Source organism: Oncorhynchus clarkii, chromosome 3, assembly GCF_045791955.1.
Source record: "Oncorhynchus clarkii lewisi isolate Uvic-CL-2024 chromosome 3, UVic_Ocla_1.0, whole genome shotgun sequence".
NCBI classification, from domain to species: domain Eukaryota; kingdom Metazoa; phylum Chordata; class Actinopteri; order Salmoniformes; family Salmonidae; genus Oncorhynchus; species Oncorhynchus clarkii.
Window position 1 is genome coordinate 23,382,313 of NC_092149.1, and position 27,322 is coordinate 23,409,634.

General features: G+C 42.6%; 2 protein-coding genes and 1 pseudogene across 5 annotated transcripts in view; 2 read left to right on the forward strand and 1 right to left on the reverse strand.

Annotated features, from left to right (window-relative positions):
- The window catches only part of LOC139385201 (xylose isomerase-like), a 2,306-nt pseudogene extending 1,336 nt beyond the window's left edge, over positions 1-970 (forward strand).
- LOC139391244 (squalene monooxygenase-like) lies at positions 824-12,125 on the forward strand. Its single transcript, XM_071138894.1, has 17 exons — positions 824-999; positions 1,210-1,336; positions 2,139-2,247; positions 2,360-2,540; positions 2,780-2,854; positions 2,983-4,639; positions 4,850-5,149; positions 5,547-5,802; positions 6,123-6,300; positions 6,512-6,608; positions 6,814-6,927; positions 7,536-7,707; positions 7,967-8,062; positions 8,439-8,581; positions 9,050-9,146; positions 9,583-9,670; positions 10,491-12,125. The coding sequence occupies exons 7-17, from the start codon at positions 4,874-4,876 to the stop codon at positions 10,681-10,683; spliced, it is 1,710 nt and encodes a 569-aa protein (XP_070994995.1). The 5' UTR covers positions 824-999; positions 1,210-1,336; positions 2,139-2,247; positions 2,360-2,540; positions 2,780-2,854; positions 2,983-4,639; positions 4,850-4,873; the 3' UTR covers positions 10,684-12,125.
- Positions 12,126-14,334: 2,209 nt separating this feature from the next.
- LOC139391226 (oxidation resistance protein 1-like) overlaps positions 14,335-27,322 on the reverse strand; it is a 186,832-nt gene continuing 173,844 nt past the window's right edge. For 3 of the 4 annotated variants that reach the window (XM_071138856.1, XM_071138866.1, XM_071138884.1), the window contains 7 exons: positions 24,338-24,503; positions 19,816-19,896; positions 18,035-18,160; positions 16,925-17,077; positions 16,600-16,695; positions 16,400-16,473; positions 14,335-16,156 (listed from right to left, as the gene is read on the reverse strand). In XM_071138856.1, coding sequence (XP_070994957.1) covers positions 16,021-16,156; positions 16,400-16,473; positions 16,600-16,695; positions 16,925-17,077; positions 18,035-18,160; positions 19,816-19,896; positions 24,338-24,503 — 832 coding nt within the window. In that variant the 3' untranslated portion in view covers positions 14,335-16,020. The remainder of the gene's footprint in view (positions 16,157-16,399; positions 16,474-16,599; positions 16,696-16,924; positions 17,078-18,034; positions 18,161-19,815; positions 19,897-24,337; positions 24,504-27,322) is intronic. The other variant, XM_071138873.1, reaches the window with a different exon arrangement.

The window sequence follows — 27,322 nt, forward strand, 5'->3', positions numbered from 1 at the left end:
TCAAGGAAGCTCTCAACGATCACGTTAGGCTGCGTTTCATTTAAATATTTTATGGCGGTTTGATCGCGGGGGAGGCACTTGTAATGTCTGCAGTTTTCGGTTTGGCTATTTGTTTAGTGTATTAGTTAATAAATACATCTCTGTCAAAATTCGTCATCTCTCCCATTATTTGACTAGTAGTTGTTGTGAAATGTTTATTGCTTGCCTACATTTGACTTCCTCCTCTATCTATAATATAACACATACATTAATTGTTCATTTCGATTGTTCTCGGCACAACACCTGTACTCTGGGTTAACCGAGATTAATGTATCACACAGGTATTCCGAAGATTCCACATGTACCCAATGCTGGAGCTCGAGACGTCTTGTGTTTCCAACACTACAATGCAGAAGAAGTAGGTTATGGCTAACTTGAAAGAAGGGCTGTGTTTGTCAGGTGTCATGGAAGTGTCTGTTGTCTTCCTGTTGCACAGTGAGACTCTACCTTCTTTACCTCCATGCAGCCTTTGAGTTCTTCACCAAACTTGGTGTGAGTGAGCTTCCACCCAAATACTGTACCTTTAAAACTTTATATTTTAGAATGTACAGTTTTTAAAAAATATACAGAAACCATATTGATTCATGTGTATGTTATTTTCAGGTGAAGTACTACACCTTTCATGACAGGTATTGTCACATTGTTCCTACAGTATCAAATCAATTCCTCTTCTTGGTTGTTGGTAGAGACATGGATAGAGTGGCTCCAAGATGCTTGTTCTCTCACTCATGGTCATTGTATACTAACTGATCTCTGTTACCCTCCTATCCATCCTGTTGTATAGGGACATGTCCCCTAGGGAAGCACTCTGGAGGACTCCAACAGCAACCTGGATGAGATGACAGACCTGGCCCTGCAGCTGCAGAATAGGACTGGGGTTAAGGTGCTGTGGGTCACCTGCAATCTGTTCGCTCACTCAACGTCACACTAAAGAGCCATACAAACATCAGTACGACTATGGTAAGGCTTTTGGGTGTATAACACAACATTAACATAATGAACACATTGTAAGGTTCTACTATGTGGTTACTGTTGAACTATGGAGGCCCTCAAGAGTCAGTTTATCTGCATTACTAACCACATCTAACAATTAGATGCTAGAAAATCTCTGATGCCTTTAATTTCCATCTTACATCTCTTTGTACATGTTGCTGTTTCACCTTTTTATAGATGCAATGAGTGTCATAGGCTTCCTGAAGCATTATGACCTGGACAGCCATTTCAAACTGAACATCGAACCCAACCACACCACTCTGGCTGGGCATTCCTATGAACACGACGTCGTCATGGCCTCTGTGTAAGTCGCCATGTTGACTTTCACGTTTCCCAAACCGACCCCCTATCACCTGCTCTCTACCTCGATGGACTTGTGTAGGTCTGGAGAGATTGGATAGGTCGAATCAATATGTTAATGCGCCACCTTGCCCTCTGATAGGGTAGATGTAATGATAGGGGAGTTATAATTTTCACCATATTTTTTTACACCTTTCAGAAGTGCATAGGGGGTAGGGCCTAGTGGTCTTTTTTTGGACTGGGTGGTTGACGTCATTTCTGGTCATCTGGATGTTCCAGTCCAGTTAACCTAATAAGCCTGTTGTTCTGGTGTGTAGGTTTGGCATGCTGGGCTTTGTGGACTCCAACACGGGTTTTAATTTTTTTTATTTCACCTTTATTTAACCAGGTAGGCAAGTTGAGAACAAGTTCTCATTTACAACTGAGACCTGGCCAAGATAAAGCAAAGCAGTTTGACACATTTAACAACAGAGTTACACATGGAGTAAAACAAACATACAGTAGAAAAATAAGTCTATATACAATGTGAGCACATAAGGTGAGATAAGGGAGGTAAAGGCAATAAATAGGCCATGGTGGCGAAGCAAATACAATATAGCAATTAAAACACTGGAATGGTAGATTTGACAGTAGATGAGTGTGCAAAGTAGAAATACTGGGGTGCAAAGGAGCAAAATCAATAAATACAGTAGGGGAAGAGGTAGTTGTTTGGGCTATGAACAGGTGCAGTGATCTGTGAGCTACTCTGACGGCTGGTGAGGGAGATAAGTGTTTCCAGTTTCAGAGATTTTTGTAGTTCGTTCCAGTCATTGGCAGCAGAGAACTGGGTTCTCCTGACCTGGGCTGGGACACAGACCAGTTCCCCATGGACATCAGGAACACCACCATGATCATGAAGATGACATAGGAGATAATGTATGCACACACACACAATTACTAATAAACAGTTATTTTATGATGATACCTATCATATATCAGAACGTCAGAAGAAAGAGCATATTAAAATGCATTGTTTTATCCTCCCCAGACTGATAGAGCAGGGTGGTCTGCAGCCGGGGGGTCTGAACTTCGATGCTAAGGTGCGTAGGGAGTCCACAGACCTGGAGGACCTGTTCATAGCCCACGTCGGAGCCATGGACGCCTTCGCACGCGGCCTGAGGAACGCGGTCAGGATCATAGAGGAAGGAGTTATCACCAGCATGGTCAAGGTAATGAGGCATAATTTTCATTGATTAATTCGTTCACGTATTCACTTAATCTCTTGGATGGTCAAGGTACTAAGACAATATGTAAATTATTTTATTCATGGACTTAACCTTATTTTACCAGGTATGTTGGCAATGCAAGGAGACAAAATGTACTATCTGTGCTAAAGAATGTTTACGTATTAGCTAGCTATGCTAAAACTATATAAGCTTTCCCACACAACATCACTGTCTTCTGACAGGAGCGCTACATGAGCTTCAGCCATGGGATTGGTCAGAAAGTAGAGGATGTCAGCGCCTCATTGGAGGAGTTGGAGGTGAGGTCACTAGTGGAATAACAATGTAGTACCATCTATACAGCACTCATGTGTTTGTAACAACACTGTTGATTCAATGCTACCAAATCAGTATAATATTAATGGCAATTTTTGTTGTTTATTCTCAGGACTTTGTCAAGCAAAATGAGCAGCCCAAAGTCACATCAGGAGAAATTTGAAACAGTCTTTAACCACTACCTGTGGTGAAGTCTTGTTTGACCATGACACCCCTTGTCCTGAGAGTTATAGTGTCCATCCAGACCTTTCATAATCGTATTCATACACAGTGTTATAGTTTCATGTGACTAACTACTATTACAGTTATAGTATAAATAATTAATCAGTGGATGAGTCTTGTGAATGTGGACTATTTTAATGCACACTCCTGTAATGTTGACATGATTCGATTGTGAGGCCATCAATGGTAAAAACCAGAAATATGAATTTAATGGAGTATAAATTATATGGCATTTCAAATATTGAATTAATGAAGGAATTAATTAATTGATCACTGATCGATTGGTAGAGTTTTTCATACTGGAGTTGAATACAAAGAAGCAAACCCTATTGTGTCAGTGCTTAGCATTACTATTATAGTTATTAACATAAATATATATATATAGTGTTGCTACTTAGCTTCTAATGTTAGAGTAACATTAAAAATGTCCTAGTAGGGGTCTTGGCAAAAAAAGACTTTCAAAAAAACGTTATGCAATATTTAATAAGGCTCCCCAACATAAACTAGGATGCCCTCAGAAATAAAATACATGTTTGTATTGACATCCTCACAATCCAATTTATCTACATAATCACCCCAAGGCAAAATACCGGTATGTAACACAATCCATAACAGCGTTATTTCCTATGTCTGGCAAAGAGTCCTGACTGCGAACCGGTTTGGTAACTTCCTCCGTAGTGTAACATTGTAGACCGATAGACCCCTTTCCAGCATATGACACACTGACAGTAAGAAAGACAACGCCATCTGCGCGCATTCAACATAGCCTACATTTACGTTTGTATTACTTATAAATAAAATAACCTTTTGGGGTTCTCATACGCTTACAACGAAGTTTTGATTCTTGCTTGAACAGTCGCTAAGATTATTTGGTTGTGATCTTTGTAAAATAACTATTTTGGATGCAGATGTTGTTAGCTAGAATGCTAACGCTCGTTGACATAGGCTGTAGCAAAAGCTAGCCAAAGAGCCATTTTACTGGTTGAAGTTGAAGTGTTTTTTTTAAGTATAATGCAGTTGATTTGCAATGATGACACAAGCAAGACATTCATACAAGGCTTAAAATCAAATTATAGCAAAAAGTAGTATGAAATGCACTCATAAGCAACATGTAAATATAGGCTCTTTCCCCTGTGTCCTATAAGAACTTCCCCTTGTTCTGCCTTCAATTTACGCGCATCGCCCTCGTGTGGCAATGTGTGCAAACACAGAAAAGGGTCTATAGACACCTTTCCAGTGACATCATATCATACTATCCTCTCTCAGCCAGCGCTCCAACCAGCAGCCGAGGATTGGCCAATGGCCTGATAGCGTGAGCTCTGCTCACCGATGTGTTGTTCTTGATTGGACGGTTCAGATACAGAGAGGGCGGGACACCAAACCTGCGAACCGGAGTTTGTACCTATCTCATTATCATAAAATATTTAGCATCCCTTGAAACCATCTGACATGTCGGGTGGAATAATTGTCATGGTTTTGAATACTTTTCTTTTGGATTAACGGATATTTATATATATTAAATATTACTGTGGCGACGATCTGCTAAAGTAGATGAAATAGGATGCTCAGTCTACGCCAGTAAATATAATATTTGTTCTTTTTGAAATAATAATTGCTGAACTGTGATGAGATTTTATTGGACAATTGATTCTATTTCATGATCTTGGCTACTTTTTGTTTTTGCAATTTAGTTTCAGGTTATAGATTAGGAAACATTCTGAACAGTGGTAATTTATTGAATGAGTTAGCCTGTTCAGTTCAAGTATAATAATAGAATAAAGATGTGGACTTTTCTTGGAATTGCAAGTTTCACCTACATTTATAAGAAATGCGACGCAGTTTTGGAGTATGCTCACAAAGAGATAATCCTGGCGGCTGTCGTGTTCTTGGCAGTGGGGATGCTGCTATCCTATGTCAGGTACCACGGACATACATTCAAGGTACCCCAAATTCTACAATTACCGCTGGAACTTTTATTATCCCTACCGGTCATCAATACATTTATACCGAAACCCTCAGCTGTCAGTCACAGGAGTGGAGAGAGCGCTTCAAAGAAGGTGAGTAATAATAACTATAATCTGTTGAAGAACAAAAACAAGAAATAAGCAAGATTAATACGTTTATTATTCTCACCCGTTGGCCTACTTCAGTATACACTATACACAATAAAATAGTGTCCAATTATAGTGCAAAGACACTTGTTAAGTTTTTTTTAACCTTCTATGGGTAAGTACAACTGAGACCTGCAGATCTATGTATTTATTTCAATCTCAAACAATTAATTGAATGTTCATCAATGTTTGAGATTTAGCAGAACAGCTCTAATGAAGCCTTTTTGTTATAGCAAACCATATGCATTTTCAAACACCATTGCAAAGTACCATGAAAATGCCAATTTAATGATTTGAATTCCTTTCTCTCTCTCCCCACCCTCCTCGCTTTCTCTCCAAACAGGGAGGTGGCAGGAGGAAAATAGTGTGTTCCTCAGGCATGGAGAGCCCCCCAGCAGCAGGGGACTCTCCTGCATCTCAGGAGCCGGATGTGATCATAGTAGGAGCGGGAGTCCTGGGGTCAGCCTTGGCTGCAGTGCTGGCCCGGGATGGCCGGAGGGTCACTGTGATAGAGAGGGACCTGAAGGAGCCTGACAGGATAGTGGGAGAGCTGCTGCAGCCTGGTGGATACAGGGCCTTGCGAGAACTGGGAATGGAGGGTGAGTGGTCTCTGGAGCATGGACTAGAGATCTTTTAGTTTGGGGTCTACGTGTAAAAAGGTGATAGCGTGGGACAAATGACCAATGAGCTGACTCGCAACAAGCCCTTGCATTGAATGGGGGCTGTGCTCAACGAGCAAGGCTCACTGCAGGACCTATATAGAGCTTAAAAGTTGTTTGTTTAAAGTGGGACCAAACAAACTGTAGCACAGACACCCAAGTCCCTATGTAATGTAAAGACATTCCTTTTTGCCACAGACTAAAGACCTGAGTTGAAGAAATAATGAAAAGTGTTTCATCACCCTGGGCTCTCCTCTCAGGTTCAGTGGAGGGGCTGGATGCCCACGTGGTGAACGGCTATGTGATTCATGACATCGAGAGCAGCACAGAGGTGGAGATCCCATATCCCCAGGCAGACAGCAGTATCCAGTGTGGCAGGGCCTTTCACCACGGACGCTTTATCATGGGCCTACGCAGAGCCGCCCTCGCTGAGCCAAAGTAAGGCTGGGAGAGAACCTTCACTATACCTGTTGGACATGTCATTACTATCACTAGGGCCACACTTTTTTTCCTGACCACATGACTAGGACCAACTCCAGGGTTTAGTTGTTAAAGCCTGATTATGTTTTTCCTGGTCTGGTCATGTGATCTATTAATACTATCACTATAACTACTGTTTCTTAATAACTGGTACTTTGCTCTCCCCTAGTGTTACGCTCATAGAAGGCACTGTGTCCAGCCTGGAGGAAGAGGATGGCTGTGTGACAGGAGTGCAGTACAGGGACAAGGAGACAGGAGACACAAAGGTCCCCTCTAAGCTTACGATGCAGTTTATACTCTGGTTCTCTCTAGATAGCCGTAGCTGTGTAAAATAGCCCCATGCTGATACTTACAATTACACTTGACAGTATTTACACCTATTGATTAGCAGTTCACCAGGATCCATTGATAAGACAAGCAGTGTAACAGATGTGTTTTTAACAGATGTAATTGTGTTAACCTGTCCCATAGGAGGTCCATGCAGCAGTAACTGTAGTAGCTGACGGCTGTTTCTCAAAGTTCAGGAAGAGCCTGGTAGCCGGGAAGGCCCAGACCTCCTCTCACTTTGTTGGATGTATCATGAAGGTTTGTTCAAGTATTATGTTGAATGAATGAATGAATGAATGAATGAATGAATCGACTGACCAATTTAGCAGACACTTTTCAATATTTTATATATATTTTTTTTTTCTCCCCAATTTCGTGGTATCCAATTGGTAGTTAGTCTTGTCTCATCGCTGAAACTCCCATACTGATTCAGGAGAGGTGAAGGTCGAGAGGCATGCGTCCACCGAAACACGACCCAACCAAGCCACACTACTTTTTGACACAATGCCTGCTTAACCCGGAAGCTAGCCACACCAATGTGTCGTAGGAAGCACCTACCGTCCGTGTCAGCACTCGGCCCCCCACAGGAGTTGCTACAGCGCAATGGAACAAGGACATTCCTGCAGGCCAAACCCTCCCTTAACCCGGGCGACACGGGGCCAATTGTGCACTGCCCCATGGGTCTCCCGGTCGCGGCCAGCTGCGACAGAGCCTGGACTCGAACCAGGATCTCTAGTGACACTGCCTTAGACCACTGCGCCACTTGGGAGGCTAGCAGACATGTTTCACCAACCAACCAAACAAACTATTGATAGAATGCAGTCAGACTAATGTATTTCCTTTCTGTCCTCTCCTGTCGTGCACAGAACTCTCCCCAGTTCAAACCCCACCATGCTGAGCTGGTCCTGGCCAACCCCAGCCCTGTCCTCATCTACCAGATCTCCTCCTCAGACACCAGGGTGCTGGTGGACATCAGGGGAGAGATGCCCAGGAACCTCACCGAGTACATGGCTGAGAAAATACACCCACAACTACCAGGTAAGGGATTTAGGGTATACAGTATAGAGATTTAAACAGTATGGCCTCGGGCCTCGTGAGACTTAAGGGCAAACTAACCATATCCACCACCAATGTAAAGCACCCACATGAATATGTGCTTGAGAGCTTCAACACACGAAGAGTAAAATACGGCATTATAAGTTGACATTCACTCTGTGTTGATTTCAATTCTTTATCCACCCATCTTTGTGGTGATGAATGTGTGACCTCTGACCTGACTCTGTTGTCTCTTCTCTAGAACACCTAAAAGAGCCGTTCATGGTGGCTCTGCAGAATGACCGGCTGAGGTCTATGCCAGCAAGCTTCCTGCCTCCGTCCCCAGTCAACAAGCCAGGTAGGTCACTAGTACTGACCACAGTGTTGGGAGCTGTGTCCCCAAGGGCAAATGGAATAGGGTCCCATTTGGAACACATCCTTGGAGAGTTTAATGTTGGCTGTGTGGAGTCTATCACACCATTATAGTATGGTAGATCAATGTTCTATTTTAAAACAGCAATAAACCTTGAAACCCTCAAAATAAATATTAGACCAACTGCATTGCTCCATTTATTATGATCATTAACAGTATATTATTTTATCTTTAGGTAAGTAGATTGAAAGCCTGACCAGATAAGATATTTAGCTGAAAAAGATGATCCCTCTAGCAGTGTAAATGTGTTATGTTAGTGAGGTGTGGACTGGGGCTAACATGGGCCTTTGTCCTGTTCCAGGTGTGCTCCTGCTGGGTGACGCCTACAACATGAGACACCCTCTGACCGGAGGAGGGATGAGTGTGGCCCTCAATGACGTCCTGATCTGGAGGAGCCTGATGAAGAACATCCCTGACCTGTACGACAACACAGCCATGCTCCAGGTAAACTCACATCCCTAATCTCATCCCCCTTTCTTATGATTATTACATTTCCATGACATTTTGGTCATCTTATCCAGAGTGATTTACAGTCAGTATTATGTTAATGATTGGACAGTGGGTATTACAGAGAAGGGATAGACAGTAGAGGGGTTCAGACAGAATGGCCGACCAGGGGGATATCTGATCCTGAGTCAGCTTTCACCAGACCAGACTCCGCCACACACATTATCACTGTCTGAATGGCCTTGGTTGGAATGTGTGTTGTTGTTTTGTGGAATGTGAGTCCATATCGCATTGCAATCACCTGCTACCACAGAACGTTAGGGAGTTTTATATGTGGCACAGGGCATATTGTTTCTGTAATCCACAGTGTTGTAGTAGTCAAATGAATAGTTACAGAGCAATGTTAGGATATATTGTATAAGGCTGAAATGTAAAACATGTTGTTTTTTATTTTTTTCATAATAGGCAAAGAAAAAATTCCACTGGGAACGCAAGTCATCACATTCCTTTGTGGTGAATGTGTTGGCTCAAGCCCTGTACGAGTTGTTTGCTGCAACAGACAGTGAGTCTCCTTCTCTGTCCTTTTTACTATCCCCTTGCCAACACATAGAATAGAATAAGGTCATACATGGTTATGCCAAGTGATTTGATTCATTATAACGACATTATAATGCACTATACCTGTAGGATTGAATTAAATTGTTACCAATGTCTCTACTTCAATCATTTGTTTTCTAATGGTCCACTACTTCTTCTCAGTAGATGTCGTATACCTCAAATTACTGACACTAAACACTTAGCTAGGGCGATTATAGCAAACAGAGAGGGACATTTAGAAGATATTCAGCATAAATAATTTGTGCTGAAATAATTTTTAGTGTTAAGCTGTGGATTTTACCAGCAGGGTACTACACTGAGATATACTGTACCATTTAGCATAATCTCCTTCATGACTGACATGCATATTCATATGAGCTGTTTGGTTTTGTGTCTTTCAGATTCTCTCCACCAGCTGAGAAAGGCATGCTTCCTTTACTTCAAGCTGGGTGGGGAGTGTGTCAACGGTCCCATTGGTCTTCTCTCAGTGTGAGTCTCACTAATGTGTTCGACACACTTCAAAACTGTTACAGTTGATCCTTGACAGTGCAATATTCCCCATTCAAAAAATAGCCAAAAAATATGTGTGTAAAATATTCATAGTGTGTACAAAACATTAGGAACACATTCCTATTATTGAGTTGCACCCCGTTTTGCTCTCAGAACAGCCTCAATTCATCGGGGCATGGGCTCTACAATGTGTCGAATGCATTCCACAGGGATGCTGGCCCATGTTGACACCAATGCTTCCCACAGTTGTTTCAAGTTGGCTGGATGTTCTTTGGGTGGTGGACCTTTCTTGATACACACGGGAAACTGTTGAGCGTGAAAAACCCAGCAGCGTTGCAGTTCTTTACACTCAAACCGGTGCGCCTGGAACCTACTACCATAACCTGTTCAAAGGCACTTTCAACATTTTGTTTTGCCCATTCACCCTCTGAATGGCACACATACACAATCCATGTCTCAGTTGTCTCAAGGCTTTAACATCATTCTTTAACCTGTCTCCCCCCTTCATCTACACTGATCCCCTTCATCTACACAATACGGGATCATAGTTTTTTACCTGGATTCACCTGGTCAGTTTATGTCATGGAAAGAGCAGGTGTTTCTAATGTTTTGTACACTCAGTGTATATAAATGTATACTGTATTGTATACTGTATATGCACCTGTATTGACATTAGAGGACCGCAATGGAAATAATGTCTCCAAATTGGGCAGCCTACTATTATTAATGATCAAATTCAATCAATCAATCAATCAATTGTCAATGGTTTTAATTGGCTCTCAATCCATTCTATTCCCAGGTTGACGCCCAGTCCGATGACTCTGATTGGACACTTCTTTGCCGTGGCCTTGTACGCCATCTACTACAGCTTCAAGTCTGAGTCGTGGTTCACCAAACCCAGAGCCTTATTCACGAGTGGAGCTATCCTGTATCGCGCCTGTACCGTCATGTTTCCCCTCATCTACTCTGAGTTCAAGTACCTGGTGTACTGAGAAGTGCTCTAATCTGAGCCCTAACCCAGTGGAACGCACACCAGCCTTAGACAACAGGGTTGTATTCATTAGTGCAAAAACATGGCAAAATATTTTGCAATGGAATACGAAGAAGTTCAGGTTGTCTCCTACACTGTTTCTGCCTGTTTTCTTCCATTTAGTTTCTAGTGAATACGTTTACTGAGCAGTGCCATCACTGACCCCTGGTGGAGAACACACACCTTATGACATACAAACAGTATAGTGACCTAAAGATGCACTATGAAAGTGTAGTTAACTGTCAAGTCATTTTGGCTGTATGTATGATTTATATGAAACCACTTAGTTTTAGGCCAACAATGTATGCTTTTACTCGTTGGGTGTGGGGAGGCATGCCACTTTCTGGACAATGTTTCTATCCATTTAGGCCAGGGATCCCTTTTGTCTCAAGCGCACCCCTAGAGGCAAAAGATCTGTATAGCCTGTTTAATATTACACCATCCTATAATCAATATCAACAGGGATGCCGTACAGGTCTCTAATGTGACCATTATTCAGTGCTGAAGCCTTTGACCTTGATCATATGCCTTTCTTTATTGTAGCCTAAAGGCCTGCTCAATAAGACGTCTTCTGAGGACGAGGTCTAAATTGACGCTGACAATTATTTAGTAATGCCTTGTATATTCAGAATTTACATCACAACCATGCATTTACGTAGTGTAACAGACAATGTGTAATAAGAGGTTTGCGTTAGCAACTCTTAATTGCAAATTTGACCAAATAACCAGCTGAATATACAGTAGAACTGACTACAGGTGTCTGTCTAACCACTTTGCTGCTAATTGAACAGAACAAAAAGTGTCCGTCCTGCTTGTAAACTACTGTGGTTGTCTTCTATTTCTCTTCATGCCAATGACTTCTTTCAACACTTACACAGTTGGTTCCCCCACACGAAGGGGAGTGTGAATGACGGCTCAAAAAACGGATGTTTGTCTACCCTTATTCCAAACGGTGTCCTTATTTTGTTCTGAAAACGTATGTATCCTTGTACATATACAATCAAATGATAATGTATTAAACTGTTTGATTGGTTCAAGTCAGATCGCCTGTCCTTAACTTTTGCCAAGTTATAGATTTCCTGCCTCAAAGGATTTTTACACATTGTGACAAGGGATTTCCCCCCACATCTCTAGTACTTGTTTAAAAATTCACCCTTCTGTGTGCCTGGAGGAGGGGAGGGTTGCAACACAAACAAAGAGCACAATGAGATGGGAGCTGATTCAGGACCTGAGATAGTTGAATGTAGCTCAGCCACAACAAATCCCTGACCAATGGTCCACTGCACCATCCATCGCTTCAGCATTTAGGAAGGAATTCATGACAGAATTTCACACTGTGTTGGTGAGAATATTTACTTGTAATTGTATTTTGTTTAATAAATTAGCAATTATGCAGTTACATTTCTTCCTTTGGAAACTGATGTTTTATCTTTAATCAACCCACTTTTTTTATTCAATAAAACTAGATTAATATGACGATAGTCCTGAAAAGCACTAATACATATCCACTAGGTGACACGGCCTGCAACGAAAACATGCGGTCTCTCCTTCACTGCAGCCGAGGTGAGTAAGACATTTAAACGTGTTAACCCTCGCAAGGCTGCAGGCCCAGGTGGCATCCCCAGCCGCGCCCTCAGAGCATGCGCAGACCAGCTGGCCGGTGTGTTTACGGACATATTCAATCAATCCCTATACCAGTCTGCTGTTCCCACATGCTTCAAGAGGGCCACCATTGTTCCTGTTCCCAAGAAAGCTAAGGTAACTGAGCTAAATGACTACCGCCCCGTAGCACTCACATCCGTCATCATGAAGTGCTTTGAGAGACTAGTCAAGGACCATATCACCTCCACCCTACCTGACACCCTAGACCCACTCCAATTTGCTTACCGCCCAAATAGGTCCACAGACGATGCAATCTCAACCACACTGCACACTGCCCTAACCCATCTGGACAAGAGGAATACCTATGTGAGAATGCTGTTCATCGACTACAGCTCGGCATTCAACACCATAGTACCCTCCAAGCTCGTCATCAAGCTCGAGACCCTGGGTCTCGACCCCGCCCTGTGCAACTGGGTACTGGACTTCCTGACGGGCCGCCCCCAGGTGGTGAGGGTAGGCAACAACATCTCCTCCCCGCTGATCCTCAACACTGGGGCCCCACAAGGTTGCGTTCTGAGCCCTCTCCTGTACTCCCTGTTCACCCACGACTGCGTGGCCACGCACGCCTCCAACTCAATCATCAAGTTTGCGGACGACACAACAGTGGTAGGCTTGATTACCAACAACGATGAGACGGCCTACAGGGAGGAGGTGAGGGCCCTCGGAGTGTGGTGTCAGGAAAACAACCTCACACTCAACGTCAACAAAACTAAGGAGATGATTGTGGACTTCAGGAAACAGCAGAGGGAACACCCCCCTATCCACATCGATGGAACAGTAGTGGAGAGGGTAGCAAGTTTTAAGTTCCTCGGCATACACATCACAGACAAACTGAATTGGTCCACTCACACAGACAGCATCGTGAAGAAGGCGCAGCAGCGCCTCTTCAACCTCAGGAGGCTGAAGAAATTCGGCTTGTCACCAAAAGCACTCACAAACTTCTACAGATGCACAATCGAGAGCATCCTGGCGGGCTGTATCACCGCCTGGTATGGCAACTGCACCGCCCTCAACCGTAAGGCTCTCCAGAGGGTAGTGAGGTCTGCACAACGCATCACCGGGGGCAAACTACCTGCCCTCCAGGACACCTACACCACCCGATGTCACAGGAAGGCCATAAAGATCATCAAGGACATCAACCACCCGAGCCACTGCCTGCTCACCCCGCTATCATCCAGAAGGCGAGGTCAGTACAGGTGCATCAAAGCTGGGACCGAGAGACTGAAAAACAGCTTCTATCTCAAGGCCATCAGACTGTTAAACAGCCACCACTAACACTGAGTGGCTGCTGCCAACACACTGACACTGACTCAACTCCAGCCACTTTAATAATGGGAATTGATGGGAAATGATGTAAATATATCACTAGCCACTTTAAACAATGCTACCTTATATAAATGTTACTTACCCTACATTATTCATCTCATACGCATACGTATATACTGTACTCTATATCATCGACGGTATCCTTATGTAATACATGTATCACTAGCCACTTTATACTATACTATGCCACTTTGTACTCTATATCATCGACGGTATCCTTATGTAATACATGTATCACTAGCCACTTTATACTATACTATGCCACTTTGTTTACATACTCATCTCATTTGTACATACTGTACCCGATACCATCTACTGTATCTTGCCTATGCTGCTCTGTACCATCACTCATTCATATATCCTTATGTACATATTCTTTATCCCCTTACACTGTGTACAAGACAGTAGTTTGGAATTGTTAGTTAGATTACTTGTTATTACTGCATTGTCGGAACTAGAAGCACAAGCATTTCGCTACACTCGCATTAACATCTGCTAACCATGTGTATGTGACAAATAAAATTTGATTTGATTTGATTTGATTTAGGTGGCGCTCAATACACAATCAAAAAGTTTGCGCAAATGCTGGAAGGAGGGGATTGAAAGCAATACGAACACAGACATGTCCCAGGTTACAACAATTGTATTGTTATTTATACATCAATAAGACATTGTATCCCTGTAAAATAATTAGGACTTATCCATGTTATTCTTTGTGACTCCATAGATACAAATACTGGTGTGGAAGACCAGAAAGGGGAAGGAAAGCTGCTGTGAAGTTAAATGTACATATTTTCTCTTAGTTCACAGTCTTAAACAGTCAGTCTACCAACTAATGAAGACTCACCACAACAGAACTTGTGATGAAAGTTAAATTCTTCTTCGACATTCAGCCTCCTCACTCCTGGACAACAACACTCTCCTTTAGTTACACAGAGCATTAGTTTAGCTTTACCCTTAATATTATAGCAGCAAGCTTTCTACTAACAGTTAACATGTTTTTAGATTCAAAACAAAAATTACTGTACAGCTACTAGAAGTCTAAGAACCTGGTTTATAATGCTTTTAGACCGGATTCAAGTGCTAGAAGCAACCCACCAATCATATATGTGTTTATATTTAGGAACAAATCAATTTTAACATGAATTTACAGGGTAATATACAATATATTTGTAACAGCTGAAATATCAGCACAAAAAGATCACTGTCACACAACAGCAACATATAATTAATTATATATATAAATAATATACAATTGTCATATGCATGTAAAACAGTTAACCATGTCTCAGGCTTTTCAAATTATACCCAGAAAAGCAATTGTGGATCAAGACATGAAAGCTTTACAAGTCCTCTCTGATAAAGAGCCACAGACAGGCGAAGAAAAGCGCCAACCTGGATTATTTGAGGTCACATGACAGTAATTTGCATATTCCACAAATCTATTGCAACACATTACTGTCTACGAACAGTACACACGACTCCTGAGGGGCGCCGGTGGTAGCTGAACTCACACGTAGTACACCCACTGAACAGAACATTATTAGTACAACGATGGGTAATATTCTGATTCTAGCTATGTGCTGTGATGGTGAACAATAGGACTACAATACACAACACTATACGTAGTTCTTGCCTCAGAAGTAAACCAATGTAAAATACTTTCCTCCCCTCATAATATAGTGTCCTCATCATCCTCACATTCTGCTGAGATTATTCCTTCAGTTTTTGAACACCAACCAGAACTATGTTAGGTTCAACCGTCTCCTCTGAGAACAAAAGAACGCATGTTGTTTATTTTATTACTGGATCTCTCCACTAAAGGCCTGTAACAACACATATAGTAACATCCTACTGACTGACTTCAACCAAGTTCTGAGGGTTCCTTGAGTGTCTCAAAATTCAGATAATCTGGACTACGGCAGTTTCTCTCTCAATCACAAACCTGAGCCGACATCATCTCCTGCAAAGGTCAGAGAGAGCGATCTGATTGCTCCTCCTCGGTTCTGCAACAAGGCGTCCCTACGGTCTCTAACAAACCCACACATCCTCTGATGCCTCACAGTATAGTACAGGACAGTACACCTCCTCAAAGACGCTGCACACAGCTGTAACAAGATACACACAAAGAAAAGCTCTGTTATAACTGCAGTAGTAACGTATGAACGCACAACACGCATCCTTCAGCTGGCTCCGTCCTGGGAGCCCCAGACAGTGGGTTGGAGCAGGGTGGTGATGTGCAGTTAGGTTTGAGGCAACATTGCCATTGTAGGGATGTTTAGTCCTTCTCTTTTTCCCGTGGTGGGTTTTGTTATTCAAAAGCCCAGATCTCAATGTCCTGTATATAGAAATCCTCCTTCTTGGAGAGCATGGGGTTGCCAAAGGTTTTACAGGAGTGACTCCTGCCGTGGTACAGGTCTCCATCCAGCCACAGGCCAAACTCACCACTGAAACACATCAAGACAAACACATCACAGCATCTTCAGAGACTCAATCCAGACAGCAAGGACATCACATGCATGCTGTGAGTGTTCTGACATTCTAGCGTTGGTCTGATAAACTTAAGACTATGGGTGCCATTTTACTCTTCTGAACACACTGAGCAGTGACTGTGCAATGTTGACTAACCACAACATCTTAACTGACAACCCAGTTTCAAAGTTTAATGGAAAAGAATAGCAGGTACGTACCTTCCACCACCAAAAGCTAAGGAGTCCATATCTCCTTTCATAAAGAACATATTGTCACCTGTCCATTTGTACACCTGTCAACACAGAACAGAGCATGCCACCATCTGTGTAGATATATCATTACAAACCCTCATCCCATCTTACATAAGCTTCTCATTGTCAAGAGAATCACCACTCAGAGAGGTCAGAGGTCAACCTACCTCAAACTCTGGACAGAAGGTGAAGAGGAAGGTCTCTCCCGTGCCGTAGAATCCCTCGCTGATTTTGAAGGGTTCGGACGCCAACGCACCAAACACCTGCAGCAACACAACCAACCAGAACACACCAGGTCAGGAAACAGACAGTACGGAACCATGGTAATGTACTACAGCTCAAAGGCCCAATCCTAACTTCAGATGAGCGTGCTTGTCTCACACTTTTGCATATACTACACATTGAAGTTAATGGAGGACTTTCACACAAATTTGAATTACATGCACAGGTCTGGACTCAGGCCTAATAGAGAAGTGTTGTTGTCCCACTCACCCCACCATCACTGTCCCTGATGACCAACAGCACAGGGGTGTCCTGCCCCTGCATGGCACGGTACAGGCTCTTGATGCTCATGCCATGCTTGGTGGTGCCATAGGCCAAGGTCCAGGGGTACCCAATGGTACGGGGAGGGAGGTTCTTGGCCAGCTGGAGAAAAGAGGCAGACACCGGGGGGGGGGGGGGGGATAAACAGTGAAAGAGAGAAAAGGCCACAGACATCAATGGTCCATTACAGCTGCAGTGACCTTTTCCCACAGCTGGTTGTTAGAGAGTAACTGAGCTCCACACACCCAGAACACAACAGTCTCAGGAGAACAGGCTTTAAGAGTCGACCACAGAGAGACCTACAATAAGAGCGCAGCAGGCTAGTCACACACATTCTATGGCTCTTAACAAGAATTCCCCCAACAGCTATAGGCCTACATGCAAATATGTCTTTTTTTCTGAAGACTAACCCCACCTCATCCATGTTAAAACCCTAACAGACCTGATCTGAAAACCCCAACCATCCCAGTATTGTAATTCATAGAGATTCTCTGATGAGGCTAAAGAACCTGCTAAACAGGTTCTTTAGGTCACTAAACAGATACAGAAAGTATTCGGCCCCCTTGAGGTGGGGTTAGTCTTCAGAAAAAAAGACATATTTGCATGTAGGCCTATAGCTGTTGGGGGAATTCTTGTTAAGAGCCATAGAATGTGTGTGACTAGCCTGCTGCGCTCTTATTGTAGGTCTCTCTGTGGTCGACTCTTAAAGCCTGTATTCGGAAAGTATTCGGCCCAATTTTTCAGTTTTTGATTTGTTAAAAAAGTTTGAAATATCCAATAAATGTCGTTCCACTTCATGATTGTATCCCACTTGTTGTTGATTCTTCACAAAAAAATACAGTTTTATATCTTTATGTTTGAAGCCTGAAATGTGGCAAAAGGTCGCAAAGTTCAAGGGGGCCGAATACTTTCACAAGGCACTGTAGCTCCCCAAGGAGGGCCAGCACTCCTATGGCTGAAGGTCAAGCATGACGATTCTTTAGGAAGCAGCCTATTGACAATCAGTGTCAGTGCATCAATATGCCAACGGGTATGGATCTTGCCATTGTGCGTTATTACCTTCTCTATCTGCTGTGCCTCCAGCAGCTCGCTAGGCTCACTGAGGTTGGGTCTGAAGGTCTCAGGCTCCAGCTCCGTCTTGATAGAGGTGGCATGCTTAGAGTTCACCTCCTCCTTGGTGGTGATCTGAAAACACAGACAACAGTCAGGAGGGGTGGGCTTAACTAGTAAGGGCAATGGGGTGTCTATCACTTTAAGTTATGTCCCAAATGGCATCCTATCCCCTATAGTGCACTACTTGGCCCTGGTGAAAAGTGGTGCCCTTTAGTGAATAGGGTGCCATTTGGGACAGACGGGGATGAACACGGTGTTAGATGTTTTCTATAGGCTAATAAACCAATACCACGTAACTTACTGGGAGTGGGGGTGTGTCATATGATTTCTAAGCAGGTGGTTTTAAAGATATGAATAAAGTCTCATATCAGCAGATGCAGGATTATTTACAGGCTAATATGAGCCCCAAAAAACAAATATACAAGATAGGCCTACTTAATATAACAAATTAAGTCAGCTGTGAAAAGCATCAATTTGGGAGCAATGGGTTTAGGGAGACCATAGACTAGACTCCTTTATGTCAGTAACACATAGTAAAGGTAAGGAGCCAGCCTTGGCTTATGAGAGCCTAAATGGCTCATAAAAACATGTGGGCTTCTCCAGAATTGTAATAACACTTGGAAATGTGCATTATATCCATATACAGAGTGTAAATCAGGAGGCTAAACTGTACAATGTCTGAGTCTGGATATGTCTATACTTAGCACAATAGGAAAGTTGGCTGGAGAAAATGCAAAACACAGTAAATAATGAGTGGTCCAGAAGGCCTATTTGTGATTGAGCTGGACACACGGTGTTGGACTGTTTGAGTTCCAGGGGGGGTTGTTTATCTTTCTCCATAACAGGCCTGTTGTAGACAGCCTAGCTACTGGTGGCCTGACCGTGATCACATTACAGTCCTGTTGAATTACCTGCATTGTCCTGCACCCACTTAATGGATTGAATCGAATCCCACTTCCACCCACCCACCCACCATCCCCGTCTACCTCCCTCCCTTCCCCTCTCCTCTCCCTTCAATAGAAAGCAGAGGCGGATGGGGAAGCAGCAGTTCCTCACTACCCAGATGTGGATGGATAAACAGTTTGTGAGTAGTCATTCAGAAGTGGAGGAACACAAATTCCACATTTGATTAAGTCGAGAAACCTCAGGAAAATCCCCCTCCCTCAACAGAGATGGGCTACAACATATTGTATTATGATTCACATTCTATTATGATTCACATTCTTTGTCTCTATGACAGCCTTGGGTCTAGGCTATCTAAATAGCTATGGCTAAAAATAAACATTAATGAGGCCTTCTGAAAACTAGCCACAGCAGTGGTCAGTGAAGAGCTGTGAGAAGTGGATATGCAAGGCATTATGGGAGCTTCATGAAGACATCAATTACCCTCCTCCCTTTCTCTACCAGGAATTAGTTGCTGGTTGCACAAAACTCTTCAAATTATTCTCATAGGGATTCTTTGGATAGTTGATACACGAGTCTGCAGCATCATAGTGCTGGCCCATCCCAGGGCCCAGGTCAAGGTTAGCCCAGGTAGGACAACTGGGTGAGAGGCAAGAGGTCAGAAACACACCGAGGAGCTCTAACAGAGCCTGGCAGGGGCAAATCTAAAATGGCCCCTACATAATAGTGGCCAAACTTAGTGCACTACATAAGGAATAGGGTGCCATTTGGGACATAGCCTAGAAAAGGGAAATGGAGAGCTGGAGCTTTGCTGAGTGGGGCACCTGAAGCCGCTTGCAGAGAGATTTCAGATCTTCACTGTTTAGCGCATCGATCCGGCGGTGGTACTCAGTCAGTGACACTACCTGGGGGGCGGAGACAGGAACAGGAAGTGTAACTCAGCTGCTGGCGATGGAGGAAAAAGGATGAGCACAGCAGAGGGAGGAGAGACAGTACATTTGAAGGTGGAGAGACCTGACATCACTGTGTATATTTTTTCATCTACCAGTATGTGATATTCAGGTCTCCATTAAATAGGCTTGGTTTAAAGTCTAATATTTGAACAAGAGGTAGTTGATATGAACCAATAGAATAGTGTTTTGCATGGTTGTGTAATCTAAATCAACACCACTAGTGGATGTTAGGACCAGCCAGAGGGACGAGAGGCAGACAAGCCATTCTGACACAGCCAGAACAAAAACAACTTAAACCAGAGAAGCCACACAAGGACATTCTTCTGATAATCTTATTCAATTGAGAGGATCCGTTGGACTGTAGGTGATACGACACCAGTGCACCGTCAAGCACTTGCCAGCCTGTTGGTGTACAGACATGTTGAATCTGTTGCACAATACCGTGCAAGTCAAATCGAATCACCCTTTTGGTGTAGCAGGACAAGAGCACAGACAAACTCCAAGTATTCTGATGTAACGATTTAATTTGCCAAGTCCAGAAAGCATATCAAAACACAGCCTGTCAGTATGTGTATTAACCCATGGAGAACAAGCTTTGTCTCTCTACAGCTGACATAGTGAGCAATAAGCAGAATTATGAGAATTGCAATACATATCCTATCGGCACCTAAGTATGGTGATAATATCGTATCTTGAGGTCCAGGGCAATTCCCAGCGCTAGTGCTGCTTTTCATCATCATCGTCATCATTAATGATCATCATTAATAATAATGCGCTGAAGCAAACATCTCTGCCAGACAGAGTTCATGGAAGCTAGCACACACAGGAATCCCCCTTCAAAATAGCCTATCAGCAGTTCTGGCTGAGTCTAACAATAGCTACAAGTTCTACCTCCACAATAACATCTTAAAGCCCAGCTTCTACTTCAGAAGGTAGCTAAGCCCCTTGAGGTCCAGCTCTTCAAGGGGATGTGCCCATGAATCAGCACAAAGTGCGATCATGGGGTCACATGAAATAGCATAACAAAGCCATTCAAGGGGTGCACAACTCCAGATACAGTACAGTAGGCCTACTTAATAGGTCTCTACAGACATGAGCAGTGCTGTGGGTGGGTGGCCCTCAGGGACTGGAGCAGTGTACACCTGCAAATGAAGCCTATCCATAAATATGTTATGATACTGCATGTCAAAAACTAGAACAATTCTGAAATTGTCTGAATCTACTATAGAATTAGGCTATACATTAATTGCTGCCATAAACTAGTTAAAAGTTATTTTAGTCAGGTTGGATTGGGCAAACTTGGGTCAAGCAGAAATAAGTTACCTTGAAACCCCTCTTTAGTCACCTTAATCATTGTGTAAATAACATTTTCCCAAACAAGCTGCCACATTGCAGTTCTCAATAAAACAAAGAAAAGGGTAAACTACAGTCTTCATTAAATATTTATTTGGAGCCTAACTTTAGCTGACACCAAAGTGCAGTCTATTGAGAAACGCAAAGTCAGGCCAATTTGCTGCAGTCCCCATCTTCTGTGTTTAGGAGGAAGGTCTCAGGCTGGCCAACGACCATAGCCCGAGTGCCCGTCTGTTTGTGCTTGACCATGAGAAATGGAGTTTGCAAGAGCACAAAGATCTGAGACCAGGCTACAATAAACATTTTATTCTCTGCTTCCCTTCCTCCCAAATAACATCTTACATTAAGGACATTCTTTCCAAAACAGACATATTGCATCAGCCCATCAAATTTACGTCATAGATATAATATCTCACCATTACTGAGAAGCCGATCACTGTCAATACAATGGAAATTGTAGAACTAACTGTAAGCTATACACAGTGCATTGATACAATGTCGCAAGTTAGTTATTAACCTTAGATACAACGTAGCACGATGTTCACAGACAGTTTTTTCAGTGAACACAACAACCTCAAAACTTTCCAAAACGAGAACCAAAGAAAAGGAGTGATACAAAGCGACAACATCAAGTGCTGTTTTTTTTTTAGACTCATCAGATATGTCAGTGACTATTTTGATTTCAGTCAGTCACTGGGCAAGTCGTTTGCATTTTTTTTTTAGCAAGCTAGCCATCCAGTAATGTAGCTAGCAGGCTAACAACAACAAAACACGCGCAGCTAAAACACCGACTGTTATAGATACATACATAAGTGTACTTAGGGGTCAGCGGCGTTTCTTCCTTCACCCTTCTAGAGAACATTTCTTTCTTTCGGGGCGAGGTTGAGCTCGACAGTCACATTCCAGATTCTTGAAGTAATTCCAATCTCCACAAATCGATGTTGAACCTGACACCGGACGGGCGGGGACTCTACTAGCAAACTAAAATAGAAACATTTTAGAAGGGTCTCGGGTGTTTATTTGACACCCGCAAGAGCCAATGGCAATGAAGGACAGGAGCAAAGCCAGCTCCTTATTTGCTCAAAGGCAGAGGGCACTTCCTATTTGCATACCTCACTAGAGCAATTTAAAGATACAATACCAGTACATTTTTAAAAATGTTTCATGAGGTACTGTAGGGAGATCAAATGCACTTATCGTGTAACGCCACTGTAACAATAAAACGCTTGGTGGATCCCCTTTGAGTAGCTTGGGCACACATCAAACGTTAATCGTCGAAGTGGCTTGAACTGTCATACTTGCCATATTGCATGACATACAATACACATAAAGCACAGTAGACCTAATGCTCAATGGCCAAATAAAGTATAATAAAAGGCTAAGAGCATTACAGTTATTACAGACTAATAATCTAAGTGTTGTTTAAAATCAGGGTCAACGTAAAAGAGGCAACTATTTACTTATTCAAATCACTGGCCTCTTCAGGACCAGGCCCAAACAAATCAGCCCACTTTGTTTCCTACATCATTCCTTTACATTAAAATGTCAATCCCAGCCACAGCTTGCGTATCAATTTCTGTATGCAAAGAATGTATCCTCTCTCCATTATACCTCAAGCACGTGCAGCCAGCCGACCTATTGGACAGACTTTGAGCAGCCATGTCCATCCACTGGACGTTTTTAAATCCTAAAACCCTACTTCCACATTTGAGGGGCAATTAAAATCTCACAAAGCCACTATTAAGGATAGGGCAGAGAATGAGAGAACTGAACACAACTATATATATTACATTCACAAGAATGCCCACACGTTTTAAAGAATTCCCTATGTGCCTTCCCGGCCTTGAAACAATCAGCTTTTTTACAACGGGAACCATTCCATCTATCTGTCTACAACTGCGGAACACCACAGTCAGTCAGGTCATCCAGCATTACTATAGTTTGGAATGACCGACGACAACAGAGATATTAATGCATGCCATATATACTGCATTAATAACGTGGACAACTGACTTGGAACAAAATGATTTCACAATCATGCAAAACATTGTGGTTGCTGTAATCTGAGTGAAAATTGCACATTTCCAACCAAAGGAAATAGTATTCACACAAATTACACAATAAACATAGCTATAACACATCAAGCAAACACTTGGACAGATTGATCAAAACAATGTAATCATAAATGACAGTGCAATAATTTGAACACACAAATAACCTTAAGGAGCATAGATAATGATGATGCAGAATAACAATGTAAATAAATTCAATTGAACACTACACACAGTCATATCACTACAAAATAAATCACTTGACTGAATGAAAGCATTTAACAAATAGGACATATATGGACTACAACACAGGCTGGATGAGAAGGTAAATACACAGAGTGTACCAAACATTAGGAACACCTGGTCTTTCCATGACCTAGACTGACCAGGTGAATCCAGGTGAAAGATATGATCCCTTATTGATGTCACTTCAATCAGTGTAGATGAAGGGGAGGAGACAGGTTAAAGAAGACTTTTAAGACTTTTTTAGGTTAAAGACTTTTAAGCCTTGAGACAATTGAGTCATTGATGTGTGCCATTCAGAGGGTGAATTGGAAAGACAAAAGTTTTAAGCGCATTTGAACGGGGTATGGTAGTAGGTGTCAGGCGCACCGGTTCGAGTGTGTCAAGAACTGCAACGCTGCTGGGTTTTTCACGCTCAACAGTTTCCCGTGTGTATCAAGAATTGTCCACCACCCAAATGACATCTAGCCAACATGACACAAGTGTGGGAAGCAATGAAGTCAACATGGGCCAGCATCCCTGTGCAATGCTTTAAACACCTTGTAAAGTCATTACCACCAACGAATTGTAGCTGTTCTGAGGGCAAAAGAGGTTGCAACTCAATCTTAGGAAGGAGTTCCTAATGTTTTGTACACTCATTGTATTGTAACTACTACACATACTACTGTACAGCAACATCCAGCAATGTAAGAAACAACACAGAATGTAGAATGTAGTGTGGAACACCTCAGTTCTCTAGTCCTTACCTCCCACTCTTTGTTGTTTATATCCGTGAGGGGTTCGTCTTCTCCTGTCTCGGACCCCGAAGGCTTCTTGACCACCATGAACCCTGGCTCGTGGCCGATGCCCTTCACCCCCTCCCCATACATGTCTGGGGTCCACTGGATGAAGAACACATACAGGTGCTCGGACCTGGGGAGGGGAGAGAGGTAGAAACACAAACAGTCACACACAAAATTACAGAAATGATGGTAACACTTGAAGAGAACAGTACCTACGTAAGGACTTCCTAACACATTCATAACAATACATACCGTATTCATAATCAGTACATAAACATTCCATGAATGTCAATTTATGTTAACGGTTATTGGTTCTGAATAGTGTTATGAATATATTCTGCCAATTTTTTTGCCATATTCTGATAGCCTACCGACATCCTAACCCTTACAATGCTTTCATTTCATGCTTTAGTCTCAAAATGTCCGTCTCTAAATGGCATGAGGCTGTTATGCCACTCTGCTGTCTGGTGTCTCTATGTATCAGGCTGTATATGGTCTTTTTCCTCACTGCCTGGAACTCTTCCACCATTGTCAGGATACTTTACACACATCTTCTGGGTCGCCACTCAATTAGGTCATCCAGCAGACATAGTCAGTCTGCCAGTGTGTGTGTGTGTGTGTGTGCACGTGTGTTTGTGTGTACGAAAGTGTGTGCGTGTACGTGAGTATGTGTAAGTGTGCACGTCTGCGCATGGGTGTGTGTGTGTATAAAGGCACTGTGCTATCCATGGGAACAGAGCCAGCAATGTAACAGGGCAGCATTACAGGAGACATTCTGAGATAAACACATTCCAACCACCCTACAATGGCACATGGCCATGGTGATGGTGGTGTGACTGTGTCTGTGACCAGAGACAAGACTGGTGGCCTGTCTGCCTGTTTCAAATGAGATTAACATGTGAGACTGAGAGGAGTGTGCTGTGCTGGTCAACACAAGCCTACTGGCTACTGGGAATGAAAACAGCTGAAGGGTAGAATTTCCAAAGTCAAAGAATGGCTGGTCAAACATCTGATCAGATTCATAACTTTCTGTCCCCTCTCTCTCCAGGACTGGAGACAAAGGCAGCACTGTGCTTGGACCCAACACTGCAACAAAGTGACTTTTCATCATTAACTAATTGAATTAAGCTGTTGAAGCAATTTGGAATAATTCACTAGAAAAACATATTTTACAGCTTTTGATGAAGATACATATTTCCTTGTACTGGGTGTTCTTTGAAAGGCCTAAACGATACATTCATTATGCATACTGCTGACATTGCTGTGCAACATCCCAGTGGAGTCGAAATTGACAGATCTCATTACGATTAATACCTATTTACATGAAAGGGCAAAAACAGTTCATTTGTGCTGTTGTGGACAGAAATGTCATCCAAAGCACACTGAAATACTGCACAAAATGTACACTACCGTTCAAAAGTTTGGGTTCACTTAGAAATGTCCTTGTTTTTGAAAGAAAAGTTAGTTTTTTTGTCCATTAAAATAACATCAAATTGATCAGAAATACAGTGTAGACATTGTTAATGTTGTAAATGACTTTTGTAGCTGGAAACGTCTGATTTTTAATGGAATATCTACATAGGCGTACAGAGGCCCGTTATCAGCAACCATCACTCCTGCGTTCCAATGGCACGTTGTGTTAGCTAATCCAAGTTTATCATTATAAAGGCTAATTTATCATTAGAAAACCCTTTTGCAATTGTGTTAGCACAGCTAAAAACTGTTGTGTTGATTAAAGAAGCAATAAAACTGGCCTTCTTTAGACTAGTTGAGTATCTGGAGTATCAGCATTTGTGCGTTCGATTAGAGGCTCAAAACAAAGAGCTTTCTTCTGAAACTCGTCAGTCTATTCTTATTCTGGGAAATAAAGGCTATTCCATGCGAGAAATTGCCAAGAAACTGAAGATCTCGTACAACGATGTGTACTACCCCCTTCACAGAACAGCGCAAACTGGCACTAACCATAATAGAAAGAGGAGTGGGAGGCCCCGGTGCACAACTGAGCAAGAGGACAAGTACATTAGAATGTCTAGTTTGAGAAACAGACGCCTCACAAGTCCTCAACTGGCAGCTTCATTAAATAGTACCCGCAAAATACCAGTCTCAACGTCAACAGTGAAGAGGCGACTCTGGAATGCTGGCCTTCTAGGCAGAGTTGCAAAGAAAAATCCATATCTCAGACTGGCCAATAAAAAGAAAAGATTAAGATGGGCAAAAGAACACAGACACTGGTTAGAGGAACTCTGCCTAGAAGGCCAGCATCCCGGAGCCGCATCTTCACTGTTGACGTTGAGAGTTTTTTTAATGGATCAAAAAATAGCTTTTCTTTCAAAAACAAGGCAATTTTTAATTGACCCCAAACTTTTGAACGGTAGTGTATATACATTGCCTTGCAATAGTACTCACCCCCCTTGGCGTTTTTCCTATTTTGTTGCACTACAACCTATAATTTACATGTATTTTTATTTGGATTTTATATAATGGACATACACAAAAGAGTCCAAATTGGTGAAGTGAAATGAAAAAAATTACTTGTTTCAAAAGTGTCTAAAAAATTTAAAGTAAATATGTATTCACCCCCTTTGCTATGAAGCCCCTAAATAAGATCTGGTGCAACAAATTACCTTCATAAGTCACATAATCAGTTAAATAAAGTTCACCTGTGGGCAATCTAAGTGTCACATGATCGGTCACACGATCTCAGTATATATACACACCTGCTCTGAAAGGCCCCAGAGTCTGCAACACCACTAAGAAAGGGGCACCACCAAGCAAGAAGCACCATGAAGACCAAGGAGCTCCAAACAGGTCAGGGACAAAGTTGTGGAGAAGTACAGATCAGGATTGGGTTATAAAAATATTTGAAACTTTGAACAACCCACGGAGCACCATTAAATCTATTACAAAAAAATGAAAGAATATGGCACCACAACAAACCTGCCATGAGAG